This window comes from Astyanax mexicanus, chromosome 8 (assembly GCF_023375975.1).
Source record: "Astyanax mexicanus isolate ESR-SI-001 chromosome 8, AstMex3_surface, whole genome shotgun sequence".
Taxonomy (NCBI): Eukaryota; Metazoa; Chordata; class Actinopteri; order Characiformes; family Acestrorhamphidae; genus Astyanax; species Astyanax mexicanus.
The window spans coordinates 34,503,661-34,527,294 of NC_064415.1; the positions used below are offsets into that span (position 1 = coordinate 34,503,661).

Genomic DNA, 23,634 nt, shown 5'->3' on the forward strand with positions numbered 1-23,634 from the left:
TATGTTTGTGGTAAAATAAATGCAACATATAAGCTATGTACACTCAGCAACACAAAACACAGCTACTTGCTCTTATAGTCTTCAGCACTGAGACCAGGCATTTATTTATTATATAACAAATACGTTATATTAATCCCTAGTGAAGGCAGCAGCCTGTGGGGAATGACTACACACTAGGGGTGTGACGAGACACTAATATCACGAGACGAGACACGATTTTGGGTTCACAAGAACGAGACGAGTCTGGACGAGATTTAAAAATAACATTTTAAACAAAACGTCAAAAATGAAAAATGGCTTGAAAACTAGAGTTTTATTTGACAATCATATAACGCAAAGCTAACAGACTGGTTTCTCTCACACATTGATTCTATGAGAAATAAGAATAAAAAATATATATATATTTTTTTCTAGGTTTATAGTGCAAACAATAAGTGCAAACCACAACCAGTCATATTAAGACTATGGTTTGTGTTTTTTTTCTCCTAAATCTCTTGTAATTTAACTATGCATAACCATAACCAGTCATATTAAGAGTATGCTTAAAGTGCAAACAGAGACAGAACATTTTTTTAATACAGTACAGAGCTAAGGGATTAGTACAACTGCCTATGAAACAGTCACGTGTAGGATTTACTTACAGTATTTACATATGGTTTGTTTCTTGTTGGTCACTCTGTTACCGTTTATTGTTTCCACTGGAGCTAAAATGCAGCCAGACATACAACTTAAAAGTAGCAGAAGCATCTTCTATACAAATGCCTGAATTTTCCTCTTCTGCTGAGAGCTGCTCTCACTGCTCAGCCACCACACACGCTGCTATCGCTACTGTGTTGCCAGATCGTTCTTAAAAAGTCCACACTAAACTGTGAATCAGGTTTAAGCAAGAGATCTCGTTCCACCCCTACTACACACTGATGGTGAGTGGGAGGACACGCCCCCATATGCAAATAGTGAAGGGTGAAAACACCTGCTGAACCGATCAGTAAACCACTTTCAACTAAATATTCAGAACTAGCATTATTAAGTTTATTGTTAAAAGTTGATCTAAAAAATTACATTCAGTTGAGGCAATTAGTTTGCTATAGTCTACAGTCTAATTCAATGTTTTTGATCAGCTGACTTAAAAAACACATTTGTACAAGTTTGGTAGTTCATTTTCCACCTGTAATCATGAACTCTTTCTCGTCTAATATTATTGTTTTAATATTATACTCATCGTTAGTGTAACATGTTTCACTGCTATGGTGTTGCTTTTATTAACAGATTGTATTTATTTTATTAATAGATCATCAGTAAGCCGGTCGGCTCTCCAGACGTACACGAGTTTGTCATGTCTAAAGAAGACTTTGAGCGGAAAGAGAAAAACAAAGAGGAGATTTATTCAGGGATAATCCGCAACCGGAAGGTAAAATGAGTGTGCACGAGCCACAACACTTCAACAGAGCTGCATCCTGTCTGCATTAGTTTTATAGAAATGTATATATATATTTTTTATCTAACATCTCTCTTTGCTCTCTCTGTCGCTTGCTCAGCCTGGGGACTGTTCTCATGTGAAAGTAGATGAAGAGCGGTTTTTGCAGTCTCTCATTCTGGAGGAGGAAGGCAAGGACAGCTTCACCGCAATAGTCATAAACAGAATCCAGCCAGAACATGTTACCTACCTCAGAAATGACTTCATCTTGTGGACAAGAGAGTTGGCGTAAGTGTCTCATAAAAACACAGCATGAGTTTAACCACAGATTCAAAACTCTCACACAGAGAGATTGTTATCTGTAACTGATTTAAATATATACTGATTTTATTTTATTTTTTTCTTACTTAAGGCACATCTATCATTACTACGTTCATGGTATCCATGGAAATGACTTAAAAAATGAGAAGAAGGCAGATTCTCCATCAAACATCGACATACAGGTTAGTATATCTATAGAATTTGTACTCTAGACAGAAATAAATCCACCCCTTTTTCCCCCTTATGTAAATTGCAGCAGAAATTAGCTAGCTCTTGTTCATATATTTACACTTATTCACCTTAAAGGAAAACCCTGTTGGAAAATGTATTTTTGGTGTAGTAAAACATAATGATAAAGAGTACTAACCTTTGTTGAATAGCCCACCTCTGCTCTCCTACAGCTTTCTGAAACCCACTAATTTTGGCTTTTTGCCCAGCACTCACAATGTACAGTGGCCGCTTAAATCGCTTTTTACACCGTTATCCAGGTTCAAAGTAGCTCCACACCTCATTGGTAGAATCCGGAGAGACCTGACATTTAAAACAAGGCATTAATAACTTAAAAAAGCTTATTAAAAACCACTGTTTACAACCGGTAGTGTTAGCTTCAGGTCTGGAATCCGGAGCTTATTCAGTCCCCCATTGTGAATTCCCCTGTCTTGAAGTACAGCCAACAGAATAGGATTCTCTGGAGAAGATTAACATGAACAAATTGGCACCACCATGTAATTCCAGAGGAGTATTTTATTCATTTATTCATTTATTTATTTAGTTAGTTAGTTAGTTAGTTAGTTGGGCAAGCAAGCTTTAATTTAACCAGGCAAGTAATTAATAAAATACTCTTATTTACAACAACAGCCTGAAAAGTAAAAAAAAAAAAAAAACGGTTAAAAAAAAAGTTGTGCTGCATTTGAACCATTCAATACGTTTTAGAAGAAATTAGAAGTTGACCTTCTGACCTTCTAACTACTGCCCGTGTTTGTTGAATGCGATCAGTTTCTCACAGCTCCAAAGTTATAAGGAATGACTTCCCTCTGCAGTAGAGAAAGTTTCTCCAGCAAAAACTTTTAATTACTTCATATTTAAGTCAATTATTTCTAGTGGAATTACACTTCTCACTGAAAGTTCTTTCATTAGGGTAAAACTTCCTCAAACAAGGATAAATTATGAATCATTTATAACCTAAAAGACTGTAACTACTGCTGAATTTAAAGTAGAAAATTATAATAAGCCTTTTTTATTTAAAGACAGTGTAATGCATAAATATTAATGTAGAAAACTTAATTTCTAACTTTTAAGTTTAAACATTAACATAATTAATGTTTGCGTATTTCAGTTTGAGCGGTATCTGAACTTTCCAGGGTTACAGAAACTTAATATAGCATTTTTTTTTCTTTCCCTTAATTATCACATCGGGGTACTACTTTTTTGCTGTTTTTAGCAAAAGAAAAATTCACACTGTTCTCATTTTCCATTATATATGTACTAGAGACAGATTATATTTGTCCAGTATCATTTATTTTACTTTAATCCTGGATATATGTAGATATTTGGAGTGCATCATTAGTATCATGACATGCTGGATAATTAACTTCTGTTACAAATCTAATAAAATTCTTGTATTTTTTTTATCTCAGTTAGGGGTTTGCCATATCATATCTTATGCAATAATACAATTTAATTTTCATTTTGTTGCAGTAGTGTATTCTTAAAATAATATTTTTTTTAATTCAGTGTTGTGTCATATCGCTTATCGCGAAAACACCATGAGAATCATGATATTATTTTAGGACCATATCGCCTACCCCTATGCTGTAGTCGCTATAAAAATAACTAATAGCACAGCTATTGATTCTACTGTACAAAAATTGCATTTTTACTTGTTTAGTTATCCATTTAGCATCTGTTAAGAAATCTGATATACATTGTAAATTTAATAGATACTTTAAATCATATGAAGACACACACATTAAAAAGATTCTTCATACTAGTCTTGGGGGGAAAAAGGAATTCTTCTGTAGTGTCACACAAAAAACAAAATCACCTTTTTAGTAGTGTGATGTTGTTTGGAAAGTTTAGGTAATATCCTAATGAATGTAAGATTACAGAATATCTGAAATCTACCCTCTACCGTGCTACAGCATTTGAGCCATCAAAAATATTAACAATATCTCTCTCTCCCTTTTCAGATCTGTCTGCTCGAGCGTTCCCCTCGGTTACCAAAACTGATCAATCTGAGGGAAATCGATAAAGACATGCAGACTCTTTATATAAACTCCAGTGTGGCAGAGTTTGAGTTTAAAGCCAGTAAAGGGAGCGACGCCAGAGTAGAGGGACTGATCAGATATCATCCATTCCTGTATGACAAAGAAACCTACCCAGAGGACCCATACAACTCAACACCAGGTATTTAATAAATACTGCCTTAATATTTATACAGATATCTACTCGTATATATACAGCTCTGGAAAAAAATAAGAGACCACTTCAGTTTCTGAATCAGTTTCTCTGATTTTGCTATTTATAGGTTTATGTCTGAGTAAAATGAACATTGTTGTTTTATTCTATAAACTACAGACAGCATTTCTCCCAAATTCCAAATAAAAACATTGTCCATAAGAGCATTTATTTACAGAAATTGGAAATGGCTGAAATATCAAAAAGTTCATATTCATAAAGTTTTAAGAGTTCAGAAATGAATATTTGGTGGAATAACCCTGGTTTTTAATCACAGTTTTCATGCATCTTGCCATGTTCTCCTCCACCAGTCTTACACACTGCTTTTAGATAACTTTATGCCGCTCCTGGTGCAAAAATTCAAGCAGTTCAGCTTGGTTTGATGGCTTGTGATCATCCATCTTCCTCTTGATTACATTCTAGAGGTTTTCAATTGGGTAAAATAAAAAAAAAAAACTCATAATTTTTAAGTGGTCTCTTCATTTTTCCAGAGCTGTATATAAAATACCAATGCATGGAAGAAGCATGGACACTGTGATTTCGTTCCATTTTTCCACAAATTCTGAAAAGATAAGCCAGTTTCTTCACAAGTTTGTCATTTTTTCTATTTGGGGAAAATGCCACAGCCTTCCATTTTTTCAGAATGTTAAATTCCAGTGTTTTACCTCTGATCATCCTTTTTTTGTTTGACTGTAACAAATATACAAACCCAGAATACAAGCTTTATTTAAATAATAAAAGTCCTGATTAAAATCTCAGGTCTCAGAAATGCAGGAAATGTTGATTGTCTGTTTCAAATTGTAATTATGTGTGCATGTGTGTGTGTTTTACAGTTGCAGAAAATGACGACGATGACTGTTTTATTTTTCAAGCTGAGGGACGAGGAAAAAGACCCATTTTTGAGTGCTTCTGGAATGGACGATTAATTCCTTATTCTTCTGTCAATGAGTAATTGTAATACTTTTAATCTAAACCTTCCACCACTTTGTAAGCAACAGGTTTAACATGATTAATAGTTTTAAAATGCTTGATAGACAAGAAAACTAAAAGAACATTCATTGACAATTCAGTAAAAATGTAATAGATGCTTTAAATGGATTAGATTCATAGTCTTAAAGGAGAACTCTGGTGTGAGATGGACTAGGTGTAAACTGAAACATGATAAAAAGTACAAACATTTGTTGAATAGCCAAACTCCTTCTCCCACAGGATTCTGAAATACATCGCTTTTAGCCAGTGCTCCCAACAGGCTTACAGTGCTAGTGATGGGGGCATAGCATTTCCCATGCTAAGAAATGGGGGCACTAAGAACTTTGAAAGTGGAGAGATATTTAAAAACACTATTTATACACACAGTACCTGAAGTCATTTTCTGGGCACTGCCATCTTGAAATCTTGAAGTTTCTACCAATGAAGTGTGAAGTTACTTTAAGCATGTTAATGTGGGGTAAAAAAAATAGTGATTTTTTTTTTTTTTTGCTTTATGCCCCTATCGCTAACATTGTAAGCCTGTTGGGAGCATCAGTGAGTTATTCAGGCGAGTTATTTAACAAATGTTTGTATTTGTTATCATATTTCATTACACCCCAAGTCCATTTTACACCAGAGTTCTCCTTTAAATTCGTGATGTTATAATGACCAGGTTTCTAGCTTATTTTTTTGTATTTCTGACCAGATTTTCTTTCTCTCTCTCTGTGTCTGTGTGTGTGTGTCTGTGTGTGTCAGGTTTGAGTGGTGTGCAAAACCCAAGAAAATGTGTACAGTGCCTTTAGAATGCTACAACAGAATCTCAGGTGTTCTCTTCGCTAACGACTGTTTTCAAGTCAGCACCAATAAACTCACATTTATGGATCTGGAACTGCAGCTACGAGACAAAGAAACCATCTTTACCAGAGTCCTTAACAGCCAGGTAATGCAAACATGCACCTTGTGTTACATGCTAATGTCCTGGTGGTATCTGACAGTAGATCCTTTAAGTTATTTCGGATTATAAGGTGCACTATCAATAAACGTGTATTTTCATATGCATTACGCATTATGTGACACTAGTAAGGAACAGGGTTGTCGCCATGTTTACCTTCTAATTCAGCAGGTCTCCCTGCTGGTTTGTGAGACCTGTAAAGCTAAGCTAAGTTAAGTAAACAAAACTGTAATTAAAAAAAAAAAAAAAAGATATTAATCTACACAGATTTCTCTTGGTTGAGTAAAGTGCTTTCTTTTATTTACAGCAATCTTAGATTTAAGGAAGCCAGGGAAATACTCGCTTGTGGTTTGTCCCACATAGTTTGTTTTTACACGGTAAACATGCAGGCAACATGCCGATAATACTTACCTCTGAATGGCAAAAGAGCTAGCGCTTAGCGAGATTAGCGGCTAATGCTAAAATGCTGGGGAACTAAACTAAAACTCCTGTGTAACTCAGCACTAGTGCAAAAAATACAGTTTATTTGAAGTGTAAATTATGAATTTTGTTAATCAGAATAATAATAATAAGATCTAAAAATAATTGGAACTTGTGGATAATATGAAACATGAATTCAGTCACCAATCTGAGCTCTAAATATTGAACATTCTAAATTGGATTCTATAAAAAAAAATATATATAGTGACAAGTTTCCATTGTTTTTTAATGATGCTTAAACCCTCATGGCCAAATAAGCTCTTATCATTTAAATTGCATGTTACACAACTATCTGCTCTATCAGACACGACTTATTAAGGCCCTGATATGGTTGATCTATGAACAAGCTTGAGAACACAAGAAAACAAGTTGAACCATCGAAAAATGCCAATAAATTTGTTTGAATTAATGAAGCCTAGAATATTTCATAATAGTGTAATTCTGTTATAAGGAAAAAAGCAACTTAAACCATAAAACTCTCTGTTAAATATTTGTTTTAAAATATATTTTATGGATCTTTTGATTCTTTAGAATTCAATTCTAGAAACACTTTTCATTCCTGTATTTCCTGTATTGGCACTAAAAGGTGCACTTAAAATCTTTAAATTTCCCCAAAAATCACCAGTAGGCCTTATAATCCAGAGCGCCTTATGTATTAATTTTACCAATCAGCTTGTAAAAGGCAGTAAAGCCATTTTGCTGAAATAGAGTTATACAGGAGTTTCAGTTTAGTTCTCCAGCACCGGGGCTGGAGCAGTATTAGCATTAGCTGCTAACAGTGCTAAGTGCTAGCTCTGTCGCTGTTCAGCGGTGAGTATTATCTGACTGTACCCTGTGCATTTACTGAATTAAAACAAGCTACGTGAGCTAATATCACCCTGGCTTACCGAAACACTCAGGGTTCCTCAATGTAGCGCTGGCAGTGTATCACTAGCGGTTAGCGGCGAATGCTAAAGCTCTAGCGCTGGTGCTGGAGAAATTTGGAAATCTAAGCTTACTTTAAATAATCAGAACCGCTATAATCTGGTGTGCCTAATAGTGCATTTTTTTAACTATTTATTTATTTATTTATATTTTTTTACAGGAGCAGAGAGTGAAGATCAGTCGAGAATTCACGATTTGGTTAAAAGAATGTCATGAACGATTTGACAAACAGGTTTGTGTGTGTGTGTGTGTGTGTGTGTGTGTATGTGTGTGTGTTCTCTGTAAGCTACCTATACAGCCATATTAATTTACTGCTTTAATTTCCTCCAAACTGTTGGAACAATCATTGGCACTGTGCTGAAGACTCTGAGGCTCTCTCTCACTCCATCTGTCGTTCTCTTTCTCTCTCTTTCTCTCTCTCTCTCTCTCTCTCTCTCTCTCTCTTTCTTTCATGGTCCATATCCAGTAGCACTTAAGCCTCGACACACCCTATTCATTTTAATGGAGAGAGCCGCCCCATGCCGTTGTGCATGCTGGGTTGCGCTGAACGCGGCCCCGCCCTCCAGCAAAAAAGTTTAACAGGGCTTAACTTCATTCAGATGTTAATCATTTTCATTATTATTACATATACTTTACTTTAAAAGTACCAAATAGTCATGCAATGAGTAAAAAGAAACCCTATAGAAAAGAAAAAGATGCATCAATAATCGTTTCATAATTGCATCACAGATCTCTGAAACCTAATCAAATTTAATTCTAAGAGTTTCCCATCCCCAACTTTTGCTTAATTGTGTGCCAAGCTTGAGCTCCCTTCCTCAAACACTGTCACAGGAAAAGTCACAACCAGTGACATGTATTCTTGTAAGTAGTAGAGTCTAAAGGTGATGTGCTGCTCTCCAGTATCAGCAACAGCACGTTTTCCCAAAGTCACCCTCACATTTTACTGTTTTGCCATTTTTTTTTACTAGATGGCTGGGTTTATGTAAAGTTGGTGATGTAAATAGAAACGGTCAAGACGGTTTTGCAACAATTTTGTGGGATTTTACCTGTATTACATCTCTATTTTTGTGTTTAGTTTAAATTCTCATTATTCGGCTTTGCCAAGAAAACACAAATCCACATTCTGTAGATGAGTATCATCTTAGAGCCTTACATTTTCTATTCATTTTTGTGTTGCAGGTGAAGTTCATTGGTTACCATGGTACAACAACTCGCACAGATGTCTCATCTAAGCGGCAGCAGTCGCCATGGGCTCGGTTCAAAGGCATCCATTGGGACGGCAAAGTCTACAAGGCTGGACAGCAAGTGAGCATTTGATATATATATATATAAACAAGCATTCAAAGAAAACAAGTTAGTATTTATAAAGTTTTAAATGTTTAGAAATTAATATTTGGTGGAAAAACCCTGTTTTTTATTTGCAGTTTTCATGCATCTTGGCATGTTCTCCTCCACCAGTCTTACACACTGCTTTTGGATAACATTATGACACTTCTGGTGCAAAAAATTTAGTTTTTTTAACTAAAGTAATTTAAGTTCAGCCTGGTTTGATGGTTTGTGATCATCTATCTGCATGAAAACTGTGATTAAAAACCAGAGTTATTCCACCAAATCTTGATTTCTGAACATTTAAAATAAAAATAAAAAGTTTTTGCATTACTGTAATGTACAGCAGTGTCCCTTTATTCTGGTATATGTAATTCCGTGCAAACCTAGTAAACAGCAGAAAAGCCTGAAAGTTCTTTTAAGGTGGTATTTGCTATGCATCAAGCATTTAATTTGCTCAGTGTACGAACATCTGTTCATGCTCTAGCTGCATAAAGCAGGACTGCAATGCTTAATAGAGTCTTTTTCCCCCTCTTTCAGGTGAAATCAGTGAAAACTCAACCTATTCTGTTTGGCTCCATAGTTCAGTTTCTGCTCTATGGAGACCATGAGGGGGACGTCTACGCCACTGGGGGACATGTTCAGATTGCACTGGTAAGACAGAGCTGGTCTGTGTCTGTATGCTTACTTGTGAGTGACTGTATTTCCAGTGTTTTAACATTGGTCTACTTGTCTTCCATAATGAAACATTCTCTACAGATATTAACATAAAAAGTATAAAATTATAATTAGGGTAGAATAATTTAAAATAAATCATATACCATACAAAATACAGCATTATACTTCCCATGCACTATATTAGAAGCACAATACTAACACTGGGTAGGGCCTCCCTTTGCTCTAATCATGTCAAGGGTTTTTATTGAGACTTCATCTTGATTTGATTTTATTTCACAATTCCTGCTTTCTGTTCTTGGCTGTGAGCTGTGGAACTTAAAGGAGAACTCCGGTGTGAAAAGGATTTGTATTGTACTGGAACATGAAAACGAGTACAAACTTTTGTCAAATATTTCACCTCTGTTAACCCCCAGTATTTCAAAATACAGCGCGTTTAGCCAATGCTCCCAACAGCATTACCCATGCAAAGAAATTGCTATTTTTACCCCAATAACAAGCTCAAAGTAGATTTACACTTTATTGGTTTATTTAAAAAGATTTTAATGTTTTTTTTTATAAACGCAGTACCTTCAGGAAGTTCTCTGGTCTCTATTTTTATCTATTTTAAAATAAGCCACAATAATTAAGTCGATAAGCTGTGGAAATGTGTGAGTTTGAGATGTTGCTAAAAAAATTCTATAATATTCAGTATTTCCACAGAATTCATTTTGCAATCTGTTCCTCTAGCCTCCCTTTCTTTAATTGGGCAATGCTATGTCCCTATTAGTTGCATTGTAAACCTGTTGGGAGCATCGGCTAAAAGTACTTTTGCTGTTGCAACTGTGTCAGAAAATAGTTTCTTTTTGTGTTGTTTACTAGGTGACAGTGTTATACTCTGTTTGCATAACCTTCTGTTCTGAGTTCATAAAAAGTTGAAAACATTTCTTTTACTGTATTTTTTGTACTATAAAGTGCACTTAAAATCCTTTCATTTTCCCCAAAATTGTCAGTTTTATTACCAGTCTTATTACCAATCTGGTGCACCTTATGTATGAATTTTACCAGTCAGGTTATAAGAAACAGTAAAGCCACTCTGCTGAAGTACAGCTTTATACAGGAGTTTCAGTTTAGTTCTCCAGCAGTATTAGCATAAGCATTAGCCACTAATCGTGCTAAGTGCTAGTTCTTTTGATGTTTATTATTGGCCTGTAGCCTTCTGCCAAACCCAACTAGCACTTCTGGAGCAGCATTAGCATTAAGCGCTTTACTCACCCAAATTAACAGTTTTCAGGTGAGAAATTTGTGTAGATTAACATCCAGCACTTTAACTTTGACTTTAAAAGAAAACATTTTTTGTTTACTTAACTTTAGCTTTACCACCATTCAGCAGCGAAACTTATGTATGAAAATGGACCAGAAAATAGATACATTAATTGATAGTGCGTCTTATAATCCGGTGCCCCTTATAATAAGAAACTTAAGTCTTATGCATATGATTGTGTACTTTTGTTATATTATACATAAAATTTGATTCAAATAAATCTCGTTTTCTGTACAGTATCACAATACATTGCTTTATTGAATTGTAACTTTTGTGTCTTATTACATATTGTAATGCAAGGTTCTTGTCAGCACACAGCCATCATGTTTGCGAATGATCCATTCAAATTTCCAGAAGTAAGTTGGTCCTGTTCTGTGTCCACAGGAACCGCAGGAACTGTATAATGAGGTTCGAATTATTCCAATATCCAAGATCGACAGACAGGCAACAGATTCTGCCATCAAGAAAAGCATTGCTGAAGAACTGGCCAAGTAAGTAATAATGCAGCGCCAATCAGGATGACATTTCCCCATTTAAAAAAAAAAAGAGGCTAGACTCAGCCACCCCTTTGTATCAATATCATAAATACACAATCTTAAAACACCTTTTTTAAACACTTAATCTGCATGTTCAAATGTTTTGTAGACCCCTTTTTTTAAATAGAACCATTTAGCTACAGTACATTTGTCCATATAGTGTAAAGATCATAACCTTTGTTGTAGAGAAGTAAATATTTATTATTATCATAAACTGATAGTAATTATAGATTTTGATTATTAGAATTATAATATGAACTGGACTGAACATTTACAATGTATACCTAAAGTTAATCACAGTTCAAACTATAACTATTTATTTTGGACATTTAATTATTTTTTTATTCGTTCTGTTTAATTCATTTGTATTTCATTTATTCTTGTATCGTTATTTTTCCCTTCCTTTTTCTTTCTTGGTTTTGTCTATAAATCAGTTTTCTCTCATTTTATTTTATTTATTTAACCTTTTTTTTTCATTATTTTATTTGTTTGCTCTACCTGTCTTTTTTTGGTTTGTTTTATTCATTATTTATTTTTCTATTTGATTAATGTGTTCTTTAATACATTCTTTTTTTTTGTTTTTCTGTCTTTTTCATGTGATTTTTTCATTCATGCTTGCCTTCATCATTTTGTCTTTCGTTTGTCTGTATTTCTTTTATTGATTATTTTTTGTTTGCTTTTTTTGTTTCTTTAATTGATTATTTCATTCTTTCAACTTTTTCATTCAACTTCTTTTTTTCTTTCTTCTGTTTTATTCGTACTTCATTCGTTCCTGTATATTTATTTTTTCACTAAATTTGTTCATCATTCATTCTTCTCTCATTTTATTTCTTTTTTTACTTCTTTATTGCTATATTGCTCATTCTCTCTTTTACTATTTTTTCTTCTTTTCTTTTAGTTAATACTTTTTTATTTTGATTTTGCCTTTTTATTCGTTTTTTTTTCTATCATTAATTTTCCATAAAAATCCTTCTGTCGTTCGTTTATCTGCATTCTTTAATTTTTTTTTTTTTTGCTTTTATTATTATTTATTTATTTGTTTAATTGTTTATTTGTTTACTTCTTTTACAGGCTTCCTGATCAGTTGAAGGTTTCATGGCCAGAAGGAAACCCGTGGCCTGACAAGGCTGTTCGTCCAGCTGGCACTCCTTTAGGTATACACAAACATATTTTAATTATGTCAAAGTCAAAGTCAAAGTGTTTTTTATTGTCATTTCAGCTATATACAGAGTACACAGTGAAACGAAACAACGTTCCTCCAGGGACCATGGTGCACATAAACACAGTGTAGACAGAACAATAGTGCAACAGTACAAAAGTGCAGACAGACAATACAACACAATACAGACAAAGAATAATAAATATTAAAAAAAAGACCAGTGAGGTAGTAATTACCTCTATTACGCAGTGTGCAATAGAGACCAGTGAGGTAGTAGGGTTTTTTAGTGCTTTCCATTTTCTGGGGTAAGTGGGGTAAGAGTGACAGTGTGTGTATGTACAGAAAAACCATCAGTTCAGTCTCTGCAGTTGAGGAGTCTGATGGCTTGGGGGTAGAAGCTGTTGCAGAATCTGGTCGTGCTGGACCATGTTAAACACAGTCACAACACACATATCCATACAAATCCTTCCATCTTCAGCACTTCAGCACCATCCTGCAAACCATCATCTATATATTTTCTCACAGTGAGACCTGTGCTTTTGTCTCCCCTCCTGTTCTGTTTCAGGTCCAATCCAAGTGCATATTCTGAATAAGAAAGGAGAGACGATGTCCCGGCTGCCGGTCTCCAACATCAACGCCAAAAAACTCCTGATGGAGCTGAAAGTCATCTGGCACTGTAAGATTTTTACTGAGCTTAAGTGTTTTTGCATAATTATAAAGCATTTTTATGTAAGTGTGGGTATGTATTTGAGTATTTATTGTATGTTGTGTTTTTTTTTTTTTTACTTTCAGCTCCTAAAGGGGATGTCCAGACAAACTCTCACATTTGCATGCACTCCACCAAGTGGGAGTTCTGGTTCAAAGTAATGGGTAAAGACCTAATCACACCGTCCTACATTTTGTAAATTTATAACATAACATACTTTTAGCAAATGTGTTTCTACAACAATCTTCTACAAGAAACTGTTTAGAAAATTATTTCTGTTCAACCTTAGTTATGTTTCTTTAAGTCATCTGCACTTTTACCCAGTCAAGCTGAAGATGTTTCATGTGGTGATACTTTATATAAACAGCTCTGACCAATAAGAGGAGATAACGTGCTCACAGGGTTTGTTGTGACACATTTTGTTGCACTTGTGGTTTTCCTCGTGTGAAACCAAACTAAACTGAGGGGGAAAACGTTCTAAGTTAACAATCTCTCTGGTTGTGATACTTTATATATATTTAGTTCTGCCTTATATTAAAGAAAACATTTATAATAATTCTAAAAACTGACAGAAGCAAACATTGCTACTTTTGTTTGTTCAGAGTTTTTTTTCCTATATGTCCTTTTATTGACATTTTTAATTGTGTGTGTGTTTTCAGAAAACTTGAATAAATTGGGAAAGTACACACTTTGCTTGCAGACTTTGCTGAGTGATAGTGAGTCAGCTAGTGAGTGGGCTGGGAAACGTCTGCCTCAGTATGTGCTTCACTTCACTATTAAAGGTAACTTGAGCTTCTTCATGAAATTAAAGTTTTTTCGCGTCATTTTTGTTTTGACTTATGTCTGAGCCTAATGTGCAAATTTGGACATATTTAATAACCCCTCACAAAAAATGGCATCACAGATCTCTAAGGCTGCTTTTATACATGCACTTTTTAGTCTGATTAAAACAGACTCTGGTTAGCTTGCACCCTTGGTGCGGTTTATTTTAGCAGGTGTGAAAACCCAGTAGGTGAGGTGATAAATTAAAGATCATTTGTAAATAACAGTGGCTACTAGGGCTGCACTATATTGGAAAAAAAATGACATTGCAAATATTTTTTTTGCAACAGTATATATCACAATATTAAACAATGCAGGGCCCATGACGTCACCGGCTCCGCCCCCACCCGTGCTCTGTTTTGCGTCTGGACCTATCAAGAGCTGACTCAGTGCCGAGCGCTCAAAACCCGAGAAAAACAACAAAAACAGTAATCGACCCTTTAATCAGGCATTTAAGTATCGTTTTTTAAAAGGTAAATAAGAGCGTTTTTCTGGGATTAAAAGCGTGAAATCTGTAAGTCTGTAAATATCTGCGCAAAACTGCGCTGGACTGAGGTGCACAGCTTTCAACTAGTGTCTTTACAAGCATTTGCCCAACTATGTGAATGGAGGTCATGCAGTTACCTCATGTTTACTCCTTCCCCCTCTCGCACTCCCCTCCCTCTGGCACTAGTGTCTTTACAAGCATTTGCCCAACTATGTGAATGGAGGTCATGCAGTTACCTCATGTTTACTCCTTCCCCCTCTCGCACTCCCCTCCCTCTGGCACTTCTCAGGCAGCAGCAGCCTGTCACTCACACAGACACAGAGACAACTCTGTTTATCTACTTTTTGTGACAAGATTATATAAAAGACATATTTGTAGCCCTAGTGGCTACGTTTACATGCAGCCTAATAATCCGTTAATAATCTGACTAATAGCTTAATCAGAAAAGTGCATGTCCATGTTAACTCCTCAATACGAATAGAGTAGTCCAGAATTTCCCTCTGGGATCGCTGAAGTATCTGTCTATCCATGTATCTACCTAGTCCGATTGAGGCCATTCCAAATACAATTTCTATCCGATCGAGCGAGGTGCATAATCCTTTAAATAATCCATTAAATAATAAGAATAAGAATAATAATAGCCTTGTAAACACCTGTACCCGATTAGATTCTCAGTCGGAAAGTTACGTATCGTGCGTATACAGCATGTGTACAAAGCTGAACATAACTCCTCACTCTCATCCAATGGTTCCTGGTCATGGGCGGTGGGACTGGCACCTAGCTCACTTTCCTCGAAATGTTTGAAGACATGAAGGACTGAGCTCTTCATCTCGCTCTTCTTTAACAAGAAAATGTGAATTAGGTTGCCCTGAGTTCACCATAAATTTAAGAAACAAACATAACAAATGCAAACTCTGAAAAATAGCTATTTATCCAGTTGCTGTTGCTCCTCTCATGCTGGCTGGCATCATGTGATGCTTGTGGTTATTGTCATGGTAACGTGTACACTAAGCCAGTGGTTCCCAACCTATGGGTCGCGACCCAACCTATGGGTCGCCAAAGATCCACGATGGGTCGCGAAGCCCTCTTGATTTTAAGGGGTTTCATTTTAATACTAAATATAGTCTAGGGTAAGCAAAATTCGCCGCGCTGCGCTGCGCTCTCTCTGTCTCTCTCTCTCTCTCTGGCGCGCGCGCGGGCGCTCTCTCCGGCAGCGCGGAGCTGAATTCAGCGCGAGGCTGAATATAATAATATAATAATATAAGAATATAAAACTCAGTTTAGTTAAATAAATGAAAATGAGTGAGGGCCTGTAAAGTTAATCAATTATTGTCCAATATTTGGACAGGTTGAGGTTGAGGTGAGCTGTTTTACTGATTTGAAACTGAAACTGATATTATTCTTTTTTTGTTTGTTTGTTTTTATTTTATATAAATTATTTTTTATTCATTTTAAATAGTTGTATTATTTTATTGATCTAATTATTTTTTTCTTCATAAGATAAAAATTCCTTATGTTTTATGTATCAATTTTTCCTTTTTTACGTGTTTATTTTATTCATCTATAGTAAATGTCAGTTTTTATTTGTCATTTCTAACCCCCCCACCCCAACCCAATTATACACTTACATCTTTTACATTTGGGGGGGGGGTTATGTTGGGTCACCAAAGCTTACAATGGTAAAAATATGGGTCCCTGAAGAAAAAGGTTGGGAACCACTGCACTAAGCGATACTACACATGCGCGTCATGTTTGATCGGATTACTTGTAGCGTGCATCTAAACGGAGAGTTTACTCAGACTATTGGGGAAAGTGTACATATGAACACTTTAGTCAGATTCTAGAATCAAATTAATTTCATTCGGATTGAAGGAAAGATTTGCATGTAAACACAGCCAATGACGACACTTATCTCAACAGATCTGTTTTGCCTGCTGTCTGTGCATAGTCTAAACATTCTAGGAGTAGTTCAAATTCCAGTAGTATTTTGGGGACAGTTAATTGGGTATCCTAGATTCACTTTGAAACCAGTTCAGATATTTAAATATGATCAAAAAGAATATTTTGTATTTTTCATGCTTTTTTCCCCCTTTTTTCTTTCAGAAAGCAGTGCAGCATGCTTTGTATTGCGCTCAGTTCCCACGTCAGTGCAGGTGGGCGTGCCCTTCTCTCTGAACCTGGAATTTAAGGATGAATTTGATCATGTGACTCAGCCCCCATCTGACATCAAACCCCAGCTAGAGTGCAGGTGAGCTGCAGACAAAATAGACCCTTTATGTAGTACTGTCATTCTGTTTTATACACAGTATATTTCAGTAATGTTTCTGTTAAAAAATGAAGTGTTACATAAGCATGACCACAAGATGGCATCAAAAGTGTGCAAATAATCTAGGTTCCAACATGCATCTATATTTAAATCTGTCAGATAATCCTTTCAGATATGTAATATTGGGCTGATATACCCTTATATTAATTAAAGGGTGATTGTGATTGAAGCATAAGGGTTAAAATGTGTTTTTAAGGAGCATGATTTTTCTTCATGGTCCCTACTCTGGATTATAAGGCAAATTGGAAACAATATTGTTCTAAGTATGGATGATTTGTCCTCACTGTAAGCATACTTTCTCAGTTTTTATTTGATTTAATGCAACAAATTAAAATAAGCACATGTCAATAATAGTACTTTAATTACTAAAAGCCTTGTCCACAGATATCTGGATATTTAGAAATGTGTTGGTTTTCTCTGTATTAAAACGTTTTTATATTAATTTAATTGTTTGTTGTTTTGGGGAGTAATTATTCTGTGAATTTTGTTGATAAGGACCAAAATAAATCACTACAGATTTAAAGAAACTCAATTAAATGGCTGTACTCTTTTTCGCACTGTATTTAGGTCTATTTTTTTGGGCATTACATTTTTAAAATAATCTGGGTATGTGTGGGCGGGGCCTTGTGCATATTAATTTAAATTTGAGTAAAGCTTGTATTTAATGCTACAATATGATGGAAAAAATATTGCATATCATTGTATGCAATAATAAAATTTCAGGGTTCGTACAGTCATGAAAAATCTGGAAAAGTCATGGAATTTGATAATAGCAATTTCCAGGCCTGAGTATTATTTAAAAAAAAAAAAAATACCCAGAAAGTTTTGGAGAAGTCATGGAAATTTGGTCTAGAAATCTTGTGCTTATCGATGGAGAAAATATATTTAGAGCTACAAATACATCAGCTCAGAGTTAATTAAGTAATTTAGCCCTATACAATGGAGCTCTCACCCATAGTTGCAACTTAAAGTATCTGAATGCAATATGGAATTGCTATATTTACTAAATAACTTTTTTCTCTTGTTCTCTTCTTTCTTCTGCACATGCACATTCAAACACACACACAGTTCACTGCAGCTAAATTACGAGCAGACAGCTTTGAATGGAACTACATTTACCGTACAAGACCTGAGAGCCAAGGGGAAAGTAACAAACCAGCTGGAGAAGGTCAGTGTGTGTCTGTGTGAAGATAAAACATTAAACACTTTAAAGCTTTATTGTCATCACTGGTCAGAGTATTTTATTTTGTCTTGGGGAGTTCATTAATATTTTGCTCATACTGTTAACAGGTTCACACGGTGAAAGTCATCGTCCCAGGCCTCAAACAGGACTTCCAGTCTTTCCAGTTTAGTGTTCGTCCAGGTAGGAAGATCACAAGTTTTCAGAAATCATATCCAGTTCATTAAAGCAGCTTTTATAATATGTTAAGAGCATCCCTCAGTGTTTTTGCAGACATGGGGCATTAGTTATTTACAGTAATTCACTATAATATAAAGGCTGAAACTTCTATCCCATGAAGAATTTTGGCCATTCTAGAATTTATTTCTGAAACTTTAAGTGCCCTATCTCACACCCTGCACTCAGTGCTATCTTACACCCCGCCAACAGTGTGTTTTCACAACCTGCACCTGCGTCGTTTAAATAGCAACAGAGCTTGTGAATGTAACTACTCCATTGGCTGATGTGTGTTCAGGTGAACTTCTGGCATATTGCTATCTTGGCAATGGAAAACACTGATGCGCCACTGGTTGAAGAAGACCTAGGCAGACGTCAACAGTCAGATGTTTATTTCTACCTTGGGAACACAGACGCGTGTACACTCCTGCTTGTAAAACACAGAAGGACATGAAGCACTGTGCCTTTAAAATACCAATACGCCAAAATCTGAGCACACCTTGTTCTCAAAGGGAATGGAAAGAGACATGCAGATTGGTTTATTTCATGTTACTCCCAAAACACACTTATGATTAGTTAAGAATTAGTACATAGCTTTTAGTACACCTTGCAAGGCATACTTTTCCCGTTGTTACATTAAAAATGACACACTGACTCTAAATCATATTTCACAGTAGTGCTGGGCGATTTTCATGATTAATTCTGTTAATTTGAATTTCAGCTTTAATGCGATTTAAAATTGGAGTAAACACGATTTTACATAGAGACATTTTATCTTTTTAATCTAAAATATCCGAAAACACTCCTCATTTCTGAAGTGTTTATCCATCTTACCTTGATTACCAGCGCCTCCCACAGTTTAACGTGTATATTTTCTAACCATTCCGCTCAGTCCGAGGACTGATCTCCTACTGAAAAATGTTCCAGCCCTGTTTCAGCACTTTCCACACAAACACACAAAGCATATATTTAGCTAGAAATAAATCCTACCGTTTTTAAAAACTGCAGCGTCATCGCTCTCCGGTGAGGATATGTGATTTATAATTGTGGAAAACAATAATAATTTCTTCTTCAAAGTTTTTTCTGTGACTCTTTAATGCATTATTTCTGTATTTTCAGTCACAAACCCACATACGCGATTTGAACGCATGGACTTGTAAACGATGTTTAAATCATTGATTCACTCAATAAGTCGACTCAACCCTTTTTTTTTTTTTTTTTATACACAGGTATACCTAATTTTGAACCATTTCATTGTCACCTGTAGTTTGATTTTAAGAAGGGGGGAAAATAATCAATTATAATAGAAAATCAGATTTTTTTGTGAAAAAATGTAAGATTATTTTTTAAGACATAATCGCGCACAACTACTTCACAGTGCACAGTTGACTGCTTACCTATAGAGCGCTAAAATAGGGCCCCCTAATGTTGTTATTAGAAGTTTAAAATTTGCCAATTTCTGATTGTGATTTAAAGTGAGCCTAAAGTGAGCTTAAAGCTTACAGTGATAAAATGTTCCCTTTTGTACCCTCAGGTCCTCCACAACAACTGGTGGTTTTTCCTGAGAACGACATCTCTATAGAAAACGGATCACCAGCAGGATTTAAAGTGGAGGTTCACGATGAGTTTCAGAACATCACAACACATTCCAAACTCATCGTCCGCTGCCAGGTAACTCATCACCCAGAGAACTCAGACAGTGAGAGATTTTACCTTTATTACACACACACACACACACACAGAGACGCACACACACAGACAGTAATAGAAATAATTATTTGATCCCTTGCTAAGTTTGCCCACTGAAAGTCTATAATTTTAAGGGTAGGTTCATTTTTATTAAAAAAAAGATATTTAAAAGGAAATCAGTTTTATGGCTATTTTGTACTTTTATTTTTTGTGCTAAACATGGTAATATGTGATATTGATGTTTTACTAATAATAAACAATTATTTGAAAAAAAAAATCTTAATGGACAACTTGGATGTGTTCTTTCTTTATTTTTACTGTATGCCTTAAGTTGTGTCATTGCACCTGACCACAGATAGACAGATATGTCTATATAATACAGACAAGTATTTATATCAGGACTATAGCAGATACTCTAAACCCTCTGACTCGGGGTTACAAAAATTTGATGAGGACATAACTAGTTTTAAATGTATTATTTCTGATGATTTTGTTGTTGTTGTGTGTTTCTAATTCTTACAGTTATTAGGAGCCCCTGATTTACCTGTGGATACTGTTGACTGCAGTAATACCGGCGCAGGGGTGCTGCTCGCAAAACCAGTTCAGCTGAAGAATGTCACCACTGAGCAAGTCCTCACTGCCAAGTTTGGCATTCCTGTAAGACACACTGTTCTTATCTCAATACTTTATAAATATATGGACAAATGGTCATCTTTAAGTCCTTAGGTGGATTTATAATAGATGTGATCAAAATAGATTTTTAGCTTTGGTTAAACATTGCAATACATTGCATTAGCAGTTTAGGAATTTAGGAGCCATTTTTACACATTTCCCCCATTTTTAAAGCCTTAAGGTAATCTCTCTCTTGGGGTCTGGAGTTGATGAAATCATTTGAATTCGATTTTGCATCAAAACGGCCATCATTAAGCAAAACATGAAAGATTTGAAAAATAGGAGAAACTTTGAGTGGACATCTCATCAACTTGACACAGTCATAATAAAAAGAATGCACCTGATCTGACTTTGTAATTACTGCACAAGAACTTAGAATATAGAATATATTTGTATTAATTGACCAAAAAACTATATATAGATTTTGCTGTAGATTAAAGGGGAACTTCTGTGTAAAATGGACTTGGATTATAGTTAAACATGATAACAAGCATTAACTTTTTTGTCGAATATCCCACCTCCGTTCACCACCACATTTAGAAACACAGCACTTTTGGCCAACACACCCAAGTATCTCCAAAAGTGCCCAATCACAACTAATTTCACATTAACTCACTAAATATCAGCACCTTCCACATTTAATGGACAGTGTTCTAGACATATGAAGGGCATTTAAATCCCACGATCAGCTTTTTCCATCACTTTGAACTAATAGTGAAAGCTAGATACAGGAGCTGTACCCACAGCAAGCAGAGAGTGAGGGCATGGCAGATATAATCGTTGACTAAACGATTAATCGATAAAATAATCGGCAGATTAGTCGACTACTTCATTCTTTAGTTGCAGCCCTAAAAAAATGGCCCCATCACTAGCATTGTAAGCCTCCTGGGAGCATCAGCTAAAAGCGCTGTATTTCGAAATGCTGGACGAGAAACGAAGTGGCCAATTTTACAAAAGTTCCTACTCATTATCATGTTTCACTACACCCAATTTCAATTTCACACCAGACTTCTCCTTTAAGGTAAATGTTTTTTTTATTTTGTGTTTTCTGCTGAATAAAGTTGTTCAGTTCTTCAGTGTTCACTCATTTCTCACAGAACCAGAAGGGAATATCTTGTGTGGAGCGGAGTCTGCGCGTGCTGCCCAGCACACGTGTCTTCCGTGTGGAGATTTACAGGCAGGATTCGGATGATGTCATGTTGATTCAGAATCTGGAACGAATCAACTGGACAGCAGGAGACACACTCGGGAGTCTGCGCTTCAGACTGTATGATGAAGGAGGCAGGCTGGTGCCTTTAACACACAAACTTGCACATAATGTAAAGGTAATTATTTGTGTAATTCTTCAGTTTCAGTCCATCAGTGTTATGCCAGGGCCACAAATAATTCATATTCATAAAGAGATCAGAAATCAATATTTGATTGATTAACCCTGGTTTTAATGCATCTTGGCATGTTCTCCTCCACCAGTCTTACACACTGCTTTTAAAAAAACTTTATGCCTGCACTCTTGGGGCAAAAATTCAAGCAGTTCAGCTTGGTTAAATGGCTTGTGATCATCCATCTTGCTCTTGATTATATTCCAGAGGTTTTAAATTTGGTAAAATCAAAGAAACTCATAATTTTTAAGTGGTCTCTTATTTTTTTTCTAGAGCTGTATATGAGCATGATCACAGAAAAAGAGTGTATCTTTTTCACTTTTTATAAGGAAGGAACCAATAGAAATGCTCCAAATTGACTTGGAATAGAATCTTTTTACAGTTACTTAAAAACACTTTACTTTTTATATGTAAATTACTTTTTGTTTTGTTTTTTGGAAGATTTTAGAGGATTTCTGTTTGTTTATTTCAGCCAAAATAAGTTTCAGATGTACTCCCACCTCCTCAACCGACAACAATCTTTCTGTTAATAGTTCCTGCTGTCCCTTTATATATATATATATATATATATATATATATATATATATATATATATATATATATATATATATATATATATATATATATATATATATATATATATATATATGTATGTATATATATATATACAGTCTGCACTGTACTCTTACATGTGTGTATTCAGTCCTGTGTGGCTGTGTGTGTGATTCAGGTGAACTGGACTGCAGGCGTAAGGACAGCAGAACTGGCTAAGGGAAGACTTCCAAATGTTTCTGTTCCAACGAAAGTACAGAGAGAGCACTTCTATCAGGTGTCTTTTACGGATCAGCAGTCAGTTGAGACGTCCTTTTTCATAATGTAAGACAGATCACATTTACATGCACCCTACTGTGCACCAATAATGTGGCACATCTAATTAATGTAACATGTTAATAATTTTTTTTTCTGCTTGAAGCCCACGTCCAGATGAACCTGACAAACTGAGGGTCACTCTCAGAGAGAACACTGTGAAAATGGGAGAAACTCTATCAGAAAATATCTGTAAGTGCTTTGCTTTCTTAACTGATCTTTTCATTAAAAGTACTTGAACAAAAATAGGTATATATATATTTTGGGTTTCATCTACAGTATTTGTTGCAAATGTTTCAGTCTTACTTTTATATTTACCGTATTTTTTGCACTATAAGAATCCCAAAAATCAACAGTGCGCCTTTTAATCCGGTGAGCCTTATGTATAAATTTTACCAGTCAGGTTGTAAGGAGCAGTAAAGCCACTCCACTAAAGAACAGCGAAATACAGGAGTTTTAGTTTAGTTCTCCAGCACTGAGACTGGAGTAGCATTAGCATTAGCCGCTAACCGATATTTCCCTGTTGAGAGGTTAAAGTATCCTGCTCCTAACCCATCTAGCACTGCTGGAGCAGAATTAGCATTAGACACTATCCCCGCTAGCTCTTTCGCCGTTCAGTTGTATTATCGGCCTGTAGCCTGCTCCTAAACCCGGCTAGCATTGCCGGAGCAGCATTAGCATTACCTGCTAACAGTTAGCCGCTAATTATCCATTTTTAGTGCAGAAATCTAGGCTTACTGTAAATAAACAGTAGTGCTTTACTCCCCCAAATAA

At 35.5% G+C, this 23,634-nt stretch overlaps 1 protein-coding gene across 2 annotated transcripts in view; it reads left to right on the forward strand.

Moving 5' to 3' along the window:
- smchd1 (structural maintenance of chromosomes flexible hinge domain containing 1) overlaps nucleotides 1-23,634 on the forward strand; it is a 67,435-nt gene that overhangs the window by 17,070 nt on the left and 26,731 nt on the right. For both annotated transcript variants that reach the window (XM_022677622.2, XM_022677623.2), the window contains 22 exons: nucleotides 1,289-1,408; nucleotides 1,536-1,702; nucleotides 1,827-1,917; nucleotides 3,925-4,141; nucleotides 5,026-5,140; nucleotides 5,918-6,101; nucleotides 7,678-7,749; nucleotides 8,697-8,822; nucleotides 9,384-9,497; nucleotides 11,206-11,312; nucleotides 12,429-12,511; nucleotides 13,082-13,192; nucleotides 13,309-13,386; nucleotides 13,882-14,004; nucleotides 16,635-16,779; nucleotides 17,926-18,025; nucleotides 18,148-18,220; nucleotides 19,788-19,924; nucleotides 20,465-20,599; nucleotides 21,712-21,939; nucleotides 22,724-22,869; nucleotides 22,967-23,052. In XM_022677622.2, coding sequence (XP_022533343.2) covers nucleotides 1,289-1,408; nucleotides 1,536-1,702; nucleotides 1,827-1,917; nucleotides 3,925-4,141; nucleotides 5,026-5,140; nucleotides 5,918-6,101; nucleotides 7,678-7,749; nucleotides 8,697-8,822; nucleotides 9,384-9,497; nucleotides 11,206-11,312; nucleotides 12,429-12,511; nucleotides 13,082-13,192; nucleotides 13,309-13,386; nucleotides 13,882-14,004; nucleotides 16,635-16,779; nucleotides 17,926-18,025; nucleotides 18,148-18,220; nucleotides 19,788-19,924; nucleotides 20,465-20,599; nucleotides 21,712-21,939; nucleotides 22,724-22,869; nucleotides 22,967-23,052 — 2,758 coding nt within the window. The remainder of the gene's footprint in view (nucleotides 1-1,288; nucleotides 1,409-1,535; nucleotides 1,703-1,826; nucleotides 1,918-3,924; nucleotides 4,142-5,025; nucleotides 5,141-5,917; nucleotides 6,102-7,677; nucleotides 7,750-8,696; nucleotides 8,823-9,383; nucleotides 9,498-11,205; nucleotides 11,313-12,428; nucleotides 12,512-13,081; nucleotides 13,193-13,308; nucleotides 13,387-13,881; nucleotides 14,005-16,634; nucleotides 16,780-17,925; nucleotides 18,026-18,147; nucleotides 18,221-19,787; nucleotides 19,925-20,464; nucleotides 20,600-21,711; nucleotides 21,940-22,723; nucleotides 22,870-22,966; nucleotides 23,053-23,634) is intronic.